This window comes from Eucyclogobius newberryi, unplaced genomic scaffold (genome assembly GCF_026437365.1).
Source record: "Eucyclogobius newberryi isolate DKJ021-1_F unplaced genomic scaffold, fEucNew1.0.hap1 SCAF_10, whole genome shotgun sequence".
NCBI classification, from domain to species: Eukaryota; Metazoa; Chordata; class Actinopteri; order Gobiiformes; family Gobiidae; genus Eucyclogobius; species Eucyclogobius newberryi.
The window spans coordinates 33732931-33743064 of NW_027315724.1; the positions used below are offsets into that span (position 1 = coordinate 33732931).

General features: G+C 38.9%; 1 protein-coding gene across 1 annotated transcript; it reads right to left on the minus strand.

Moving 5' to 3' along the window:
- Positions 1-616: 616 nt before the first annotated feature.
- cbln18 (cerebellin 18) lies at positions 617-6318 on the minus strand. Its single transcript, XM_072458827.1, has 7 exons — positions 6272-6318; positions 5261-5360; positions 4952-5131; positions 3842-3988; positions 1905-1993; positions 838-918; positions 617-760 (listed from the first exon to the last, which is right to left on the minus strand). The coding sequence occupies exons 2-7, from the start codon at positions 5358-5360 to the stop codon at positions 641-643; spliced, it is 717 nt and encodes a 238-aa protein (XP_072314928.1). The 5' UTR covers positions 6272-6318; the 3' UTR covers positions 617-640.
- Between the last annotated feature and the right edge of the window lie 3816 nt (positions 6319-10134).

Genomic DNA, 10134 nt, shown 5'->3' on the forward strand with positions numbered 1-10134 from the left:
ATAAACTGCCATGTTTGTTTGGATTGGCCCATGCGGTTCTCTGGTTGGTTAAACCGCCTGTCAATCACACCCATTTGTCCAGCTACATTATTTCTTCAGGGACTTTGAATCCACTGCATCTCTGCCATGTTAATACAGAACATTTATATGTTTAGTGTAAAATACAGCCTTTCTTTATCAGGCAAAAGTCACTGCTCAGCACCAAATTGTTTTGTGTCATATGAGGCACTAGTGCGCTATGTAACACACCATCTACTGTCTCCATGGAGATGTTATTGCTTTGCCTGGAATGTTCCACACTCTGGCATTAAGCTTATCTATCTTGCATTTAATTATTACTACTTATTTACTTATTACTACTGTGAGCAGCGACCCCACTCCACTGATCGGACCTGTAACAAGTGGCGAAACCAAACAGTGTACCTTTAACTTGACCCTATTGCTTTACTCCTGTCCTGTTTGTTTTTTTCTAAATGCAGACATACAAAAAAAGAGTAAAAGAAATATACAAAACGTTTGTTTTTGTCTTTTATTTCTCAATCACAGTAAAACTAATGATCAGCATTGACTGACTTTGTCCCGTCACAGACCTGATTAACCGCGACTCTTTTCAGTCAGATTCAGTGTTAGTGGTTGTTTTTTAGAGTGGGTAGAGTAAGAAGCCACTGAATGTGTTTGACTTGAATGTTGTGCATATTTTGCGTCCCGAGATGAGCCGTAGGTAAACCTGGTTTCCCTTGTTCAGCTGCAGGTTCACGTGCTGAAAACAAGACAGAATCATGTCAGGAAAGTGTGATGAATGATTAACAATCAGATTTAAACGGCTCCTTGTCAGACCTGAGTGGCACTGTCCTCGAAGTCTTCTCTGTTGTTCTCCCAAACGGCAACGATCGATCCGCCCTCCGCGATCAGCTCAACCTAAAGAGCAGTTTTATTCACTTATTTACACATTTACAACACATCATCACAAGCTCATCAGCCTTGTGCGTGCGTTTGTTGATTGAATTAATGTTTGTTTTCTTTCTTTAGTTTTGCATTCACACCTAGTTTGAATATAGTGATAAATTGGTATATTTTAGTCACTCATTTCTTACTTGATAAATTAATTGTATTTTCCTCTAAATCTAATGTGGTAATACATATATTTGAGACTCACTTTTCCAAAGCACCTCCTCACAAACTCAAGATTTCAAACCATCCTTCAACAGACTTAGAAGAAACAGAACGTATCTATTTAAATAAAGTTTGGCTCAACCTGCGATCTAACAATTCAACACGATTAATCCAGAATTACAACTGAACTACAAGCAAAGCTTTTTAATCGTTTGCCCAAATACAAATCCATCATGTGTCTCTCTTACAACAATATCAGTTCATAAGAAAATAATTCACAATTATTTATATTTATTATTTATTCACATTATTTTTTTTAGTAGCTGCAGTTTTGGTTGGCTGGATTAGTGTTGATATTTGCATTGTTCCTATTTCTACAGTGCATCCGGACAGTATTCATAGCACTTCACTTTTTAAACATTTTTTACAGTTGCAGCTTTATTCCAAAGTGAATTTAAAATCATTTTACGTCTCAAAATTCGACAAATGTGAAAGACGGTTGTTTGAATCCTTTGGAAATGTATTGCAAACACTGTAAAACAAAGAAATTACATGCACAACATTTGATTACGCAACATTATCAATAAAATCTAAATACATTTATGGCGGTTACTGCAATAATTATTCTGGGACTTGTAGCGTGAATGTTTTAAACAGTTTGCTCGCTACATCTAATACAACTCTTTACACGCTACATAATATGTCTTTGTTTTACTTTATACTGCATGGCGTGTATAAAATTCAGTTGTATACCATGTTTATTCTCTTGTTGTGTTGTTGTTTGGCGATACCTTGTGATACAGGAGCGCGTTCTCTTCAACCAGCGACGCGGTGGTGAAGGAAAACACGTAGATGCCGTTTGTTGGTGCGGTAAAAGTCCCTGTAAGAGAAAGTTACCGACAATAAAGTTACAAATGCAGTTGTTCATCGATTTGTTTATGTCACTTTGTTTGTTTGTTGTCCGGCCCACATTTGTCAAAGGTTTTCACGAGACCAAATTAATCCCGTTTATATCCGACGGGCCATTACTTTGACTCTGATCACTTTGTTCTGTTAGCCCTGAACATGTGTCATTCAGCTTTCATAATCATGTGCAAAACTATCATAATCATGTGCAAAACTGTCATAATCATGTGCAAAACTGTCATAATCATGTGCAAAACTGTCATAATCATGTGCAATACTCTCATAATTATGTGTAATACTGTCATAATCATGTGCAATACTCTCATAATTATGTGTAATACTGCCATAATCATGTGCAATACTGTCATAATCATGTGTAATACTGTCATAATCATGTATAATACTGTCATAATCATGTGCAAAACTGTCATAATCATGTGCAATACTCTCATAATTATGTGTAATACTGTCATAATCATGTGTAATACTGTCATAATCATGTGCAATACTGTCATAATCATGTGTAATACTGTCATAATCATGTGTAATACTGTCATAATCATGTGTAATACTGTCATAATCATGTGTAATACTGTCATAATCATGTGTAATAATCATGTGTAATACTCTCATAATCATGTGCAATACTGTCATAATCATGTGCAATACTCTCATAATTATGTGTAATACTGTCATAATCATGTGTAATACTGTCATAATCATATGTAATACTGTCATAATCATGTGTAATACTGTCATAATCATGTGTAATAATCATGTGTAATACTCTCATAATCATGTGTAATACTGCCATAATCATGTGCAATACTGTCATAATCATGTGTAATACTGTCATAATCATGTATAATACTGTCATAATCATGTGCAAAACTGTCATAATCATGTGCAATACTCTCATAATTATGTGTAATACTGTCATAATCATGTGTAATACTGTCATAATCATGTGCAATACTGTCATAATCATGTGTAATACTGTCATAATCATGTGTAATACTGTCATAATCATGTGTAATACTGTCATAATCATGTGTAATACTGTCATAATCATGTGTAATAATCATGTGTAATACTCTCATAATCATGTGCAATACTGTCATAATCATGTGCAATACTCTCATAATTATGTGTAATACTGTCATAATCATGTGTAATACTGTCATAATCATATGTAATACTGTCATAATCATGTGTAATACTGTCATAATCATGTGTAATAATCATGTGTAATACTCTCATAATCATGTGCAATACTGTCATAATCATGTGCAATACTCTCATAATCATGTGCAATACTGAGACATAATGTCAATCATCCTGGTTCAATATTTTCTGTCCATGTAACAGCTGTAAATGTATCATTTTTATTTTTAAGAGTATAAGAGTCTTTTTAAAATTTTATTAAGAGTATAAGAGTTTTTTTTTTAATACGCTTTTTATTATTAGACTTCTGTGCCTAATCTGTTTTGCAACCCTGGAATTTCCCCATTGTGAGACAAATAAAGGTTATCTTATCTTATCTTAAATGGTACTTTTCACACCCCATATGTTGGCTTGAGTAATGCATTTTACAGTTTCACACGGAAGTTTTGATACGTTTCTTCCCTGACGAAAGCCTTTGAGTTGACAACACAATTTGAAAACGATTTGTGTTTTTTCACCGCTCCTTCGGATACATTTTAAAGTTCCCCATTTGTTTTCCGTCTTTTGAAAGCACCAGATTCCGTGCAGCGCCTGGTCCTTCCGAGTGTCCCCGGCGCCACCTCAAACGGTTCCCATTGGAGGCGTGTCAGAGTCTTACCCAGGGCTTTGTTGTACGCGCTGTTGTCGTTCACCAGGACCTCGTCGAACGGGAGGGGCACGTCGATGTTGAAGGGGCCAAAGCATTGCGTATTTGGAACAGCCACGTTGCTCGTCATACGGGCTTGGAACGCGACTTTTCTCTCGGCTAAAAAGAGAGTAAACACAGATGTTTTCAGACGGTATAAACCACGTCAGGACACGCAGGAAATCGACACTCTCGCTTAAAGATCCACCATCTGCTCGACAAAAGCACAGACATGTTTCCCATCCACAAATGCAATGCTCAACAGCGACCGTCCGCTAAGTTCATCTCCCATTCATTTCCCCCATAGACTTTTTACATTTTTTTATTGTGTGTAATGTAATGTATCATGTAAAACTGCCCGAATAAACCACACTGAACTGGCTTGATAGAGGCTAATTAGCTATGTGCTAACTAACGACCACTAGACACATCATTTAAGTCGCAATATAATATGAAACTTTATAAACCGCACACTTAGAAAGACATTTTGCAAAATTGTACGTTTCAAATGTGCGTTTTGGACTGAAAATCATCAGGTCGTGGACGTCAGTTATCGCATATCCGACAAGCCCTGTGGGAAATCCGCCTTGTTTCAATCAGAAATGCCACTCTTCGAATACGTTTCCAGGCAAAAAAATGCATATTTTAAGTGGCTGTAAAGTTGACATGATGTTGACCCAGAAAAGTAAAGCCATTGTTCTGTAGGTGTAAGAATATTACGGCCGTTTGACCACTTTATTCTTCTCCATGTCTTTGTATTTGGCACACTATCTATATACACTGCATTTGCTCTTGAAGTAGTTTAGTTTAACAGTGTGTGATAGAGCAGCCCTTCTACATTGAAATGAATGGATTGCTTCCGGCGCACAGGTCCGTTTGTGGGCGTTTCCTCGAATAACCCCTGTACACAGGTCATCAGAGCAATTCACCATTTCAACAAGCAGGTGACGGAGCTCCAGAAACACCTTTAAAACAACCAATTTCAACATAATCTTGTAGAAAATGGCGCTCTTCTTGCTGCCGCTCTTTAACCTCTCTAACCCCAATTTCCCCCTCTACACGAACGAGCGCGGGAAACTTTACTCGTCAACTCCTGCACTTGGTTCTTGAGCTGGTGGATTCTCATGTAGAGGTCCTTCATGCGCGCGTACACCTCGTTCTCCGTCTGGTACATGTCGTTGGCCCCACAGCAGCAGCTGCGCTCCGAGGTGAAGGCGCAGTCGCAGTTCATGGTGTCGCACGACAGGGGGGTTTGGAGGGCCACTGGGGGCACACAAACACAGCAGGGAAAAGGGAGTCACTAGAGGGGTCAAAGGTTAGATCTCTATTGGATTTACAATGGACAAAATGTAAACGAATCCACTGCAATTGGTCTTCTGGAAAGCTACTTACGAGCCACCTCTTTCAAACTTGCAATGGCAGAAGCCTGGCCCTGCACCAGACCAAAGAGAGACAGCGCCCCCAACAGGAACAAACTGGACATCACACTCATCTGGAGAAAAAGCATGCACATTATAATATAATGTGTATATTATACTGTTACTACGGCTCACATAGCTCTCTCATTTTATACTTAACTTAATTTTTTTCTCCTCTTTAAAAAAATCAGGAGAAAAAAATAAAGTTAAGAATAAAATTTAAAACAAAAAAACAATTAAAAATTATTATTATTATTATTATTTTTACTTCTTTACTTCCATACTTACAGTTGAGCCAATTTTAACATTATTATTCCATCAGTTTAGAAGTACTGACTTTATACCTTTATTCTATTTTATTTACTTATAAACGTTTGTTGCTGAAATCTGTATTTATACACATGGAAATAATGTATTTAAGCCTATTTTATCCTTACACATGTTTTTTTTTAATTTTGCATGCCATTATTTTAGTAAAGTCAATCTTTTTTTAAAACTATAATTATAATGATGTATTGTTTTATGCTGCACTTTACCGCCAAGTTCTCCGTTTGTGAATTTGGTTCACTGACAATGGCAATAAAACTTTTCTGATTTTCTGATTTTGACATATCCAGTAATAGAAAATGTAGTTGACAGTGATACTTCGGTGAGCTATGTTTTACAGTCACAATAGTCTCATAAACACAGTGTATTTTCCTCATACTGTCTCATTATAATGTAGTTGTACTGAATACTGAAGCTTTTTAAACAACAAACAGAGTAAACCAATGAGATCAACCCATTGTCGTAGAATACAACGGGATCTGTAGCATCAAACACTGCAGAGGTTTGACACACAACAAAAGTCATAGTACCATGACCAATGTCGATCTGTAACCAATCATACGCTTGTCTCTTTAAAGTTGAAAGCAATTAGCAAAGTACACTTAGAATATTTACATATTTTTGCATGATATGAAGTAGACACAATGTATGAACTTACGGTTGTTATTGATCTCCTTTCTTCTCGAGCGACGGTGAGTTTGTCGATGGCTCCTGAAATGTTGTGAGCTTTCAGTGACTTTTTCTCAGTGTCTTCTAGAGGACACGCCCCTCAGTTTAGCAGAAGCTCCACCCCTCCCCTCAGGTTTCTGACCCAGGCATAATGTAACGTCACTTGGTTTGTTGAAGCAGAACTCCTTTGAGCATTTCTCTTTTAGTTTGACATGCAAACGTTTCCATTGTCCCCTTAAACTGAAAAGCGTTGGACATAAAAGCTTTTGTGGGACTGCGGCATTCAGTTGCATTGATCGTATCGAGATGTCCTACTTAGAAAATAATGGAACAAAAGTAAGAAGAACTATGACATTTACTGGCCCTATTTAAAACAATGCACGCCACAATTTCTCAAAAATTGGCAGTAAATGTTTGGCAAGAAATCTATGTGATGTCCCAGGACAGTTCTACCAAATACTAAGGTGTTTTGTCCGTTTTACTGTATACAGTGCGTATTATCTGTCAGATCAGCTTTCAAAAGACAAAAGTGATAATGCCTCTTTTTCTACATGAATGGCATTGAATATGAAAGATAGGGTGCGTTCACACTTGCACGTTAAACACACGGACAATGGAACTAAACCCTGAACTAAACCAGAGCGTGAGGAACTCACATAACTTTTATTCAAAGATACACTTGATCCATAAACATGATAATTTTATTTAAAGTTTATAAAAGTAATAATGGACTCAGATTTGAACTTTAGTGGCAGACATCACTCAAATTAATAACATTAGCAGCTTTTTTTGCATCTGTAAAGAGACTTGTCTCCAGTAGATTAGACTGTAACGGTCGCTCACTGGTCTCTCCAAACCAGCTGTAAAACAGCTGCAGTTCATCCAGAACTGACCAGAACCAGGAAGTACCATAACATTAGTCCTGACTAGAACCAGGAAGTACCATCACATTAGTCCTGACTAGAACCAGGAAGTACCATCACATTAGTCCTGACTAGAACCAGGAAGTACCATCACATTAGTCCTGACTAGAACCAGGAAGTACCATCACATTAGTCCTGACTAGAACCAGGAAGTACCATCACATTAGTCCTGACTAGAACCAGGAAGTACCATAACATTAGTCCTGACTAGAACCAGGAAGTACCATAACATTAGTCCTGACTAGAACCAGGAAGTACCATCACATTAGTCCTGACTAGAACCAGGAAGTACCATAACATTAGTCCTGACTAGAACCAGGAAGTACCATCACATTAGTCCTGACTAGAACCAGGAAGTACCATCACATTAGTCCTGACTAGAACCAGGAAGTACCATCACATTAGTCCTGACTAGAACCAGGAAGTACCATCACATTAGTCCTGACTAGAACCAGGAAGTACCATCACATTAGTCCTGACTAGAACCAGGAAGTACCATCACATTAGTCCTGACTAGAACCAGGAAGTACCATAACATTAGTCCTGACTAGAACCAGGAAGTACCATCACATTAGTCCTGACTAGAACCAGGAAGTACCATCACATTAGTCCTGACTAGAACCAGGAAGTACCATCACATTAGTCCTGTTCTCAGGTCTCTGCACTGCCCCCTGTGGCTCAGAGAAGAGACTTTAAAGCAGCTCTGCTTGTGTACAAGCAGGTGCTCAGAGTCAGGACTAAACAATTACAAATACATTTTGATTGATTGATTTATTGAGAGTCACCTTATGTTAGATAGTTAACAAGCAGAGCTGATCATTTCTGTGTCTTCTTTGACCTGTCTGTTTCTCCCCAACCTCCGGTTGGTCCTGCAGTTGTTCAGAGGAGACACATAAGTGATGGCACAGGTGCACTGTTTATGGAAATGATAAACTTTGAAAATGTCTCATGTTCTAATGTAAATGATTTGTTGATCTCTGTTACATCTAGTGTTTTGAATGTTCTGGACACCATCGCCCCTATAAAGGCTAAAATGGTTAAAAATAAGCAGAAGGCGCCGTGGAGAAATGATGATTCGGTCAGGGCACAGAAAAGGGAGTGCCGCAGGGCCGAACGGAAATGGCGCAAGTCAAAGCTCCAGGTTCAAAAAGAGATTTACAAAGAAAAGCTGAACATGTACAACCTAATCTTATGTAGAACTAGGGAAAGATATTTTTCTGAAATAATTGGAAGCTGCAGTAACAACTCGCGTGTCCTGTTTGCCACAGTAAACAGATTAACAAACCCTCCAGCTCAGCTGCCGTTAGAACTCATTTCCACATCCAAGTGTAATGAGTTTGCATTATTCTTTAATGACAAAGTTCAGGGCATTAAAAATGCTATAAATCCCACAATGCAAAAAATTACCCTAAAACCACCAAGACACTTAGAGCTAACTCACTTTGCACCAGTAACTGACAAAACTGTCCATGAGATCATCACCAGTCTGAGTTCATCTACATGCTGCCTTGATGTGTTACCCACCAAATTTCTAAAGTCTGTGCTGAACAGTTTGTTAGCACCATTCACTCACATAGTTAACATGTCGCTTCAATCTGGAACATTCCCAATGTCTTTGAAAACTGCGGTCATAAAGCCTCTCCTAAAGAAGAGCAGTCTTGATGCCGCAGTACTGAGTCATTACCGGCCCATCTCTAATCTGCCATTTTCGGGCAAAGTCCTTGAAAAGGTTGTTTACCAACAGCTCACAGATTTCCTCTTAATAAACAACTCATTTGATGTTTTTCAGTCAGGTTTTAGACCTCATCACAGCACTGAGACTGCTCTTGTCAAGGTGACAAATGACATCCGCCTGAACACTGACACGGGCAAAGCCTCAGTCTTAATTCTGTTAGATCTGAGTGCTGCTTTTGACACTGTCGATCATGGGATCCTCTTACAGAGACTAGAGGACTGGGTGGGCATCACTGGCACTGCCCTAAACTGGTTAAGGTCCTATCTGGAAGACAGGAAGTACTTTGTTGAAATTGGTAGCTGTGTCTCAGACCACATGACCCTGACCTGTGGAGTGCCCCAAGGGTCAGTCCTGGGTCCCCTTCTGTTCAACCTCTACATGCTGCCGTTAGGTCAGTTGATACGCAGTGAAAATGTGTCCTATCACAATTATGCAGACGACACTCAGATCTATGTTTCACTATCGGCAGGTGACTATGGACCAGTAGATTCACTCTGTCACTGCATCCAACAGATCAGTTTGTGGATGCAAAACAACTTTCTCCAGCTGAACTCAGACAAGACTGAAATAATCGTTTTTGGCCCACAGAAACAAAGAGAAAGTGTTAGCGGTCACCTCCAGAGTCTCGCTCTAAAACCTACAAACCAAATTAGAAATCTGGGGGTAATAATGGACTCAGACTTGAACTTTAATAGCCACGTCAAATCAATAACATCAGCAGCTTTTTACCATCTAAAAAACATTGCCAAAATCAAAAATATAGTGTCAAAACCAGATTTAGAGAGACTTATCCATGCGTTTGTCTCCAGTAGATTAGACTACTGTAACGGCCTGCTCACTGGTCTCTCCAAACGAGTTGTAAAACAGCTGCAGTACATCCAGAACGCTGCTGCTCGGGTCCTGACTAGAACCAGGAAGTATGATCACATTAGTCCTGTTCTCAGGTCTCTGCACTGGCTCCCTGTGGCTCAGAGAATAGACTTTAAAGCAGCTCTGCTTGTGTACAAGTCTCTCCATGGCCTAGCACCAAAGTACATCTTGGATATGTTAGTGCCATATGAACCATCTCGGACTCTGAGGACCTCAGGGACCGGCCTCCTGCTGGTGCCCAGAGTCAGGACAAAACATGGGGAATCTGCATTTCAGTTTTATGCAGCTAAAATCTGGAACAGTCTTCCTGAAGATGTGAGACAG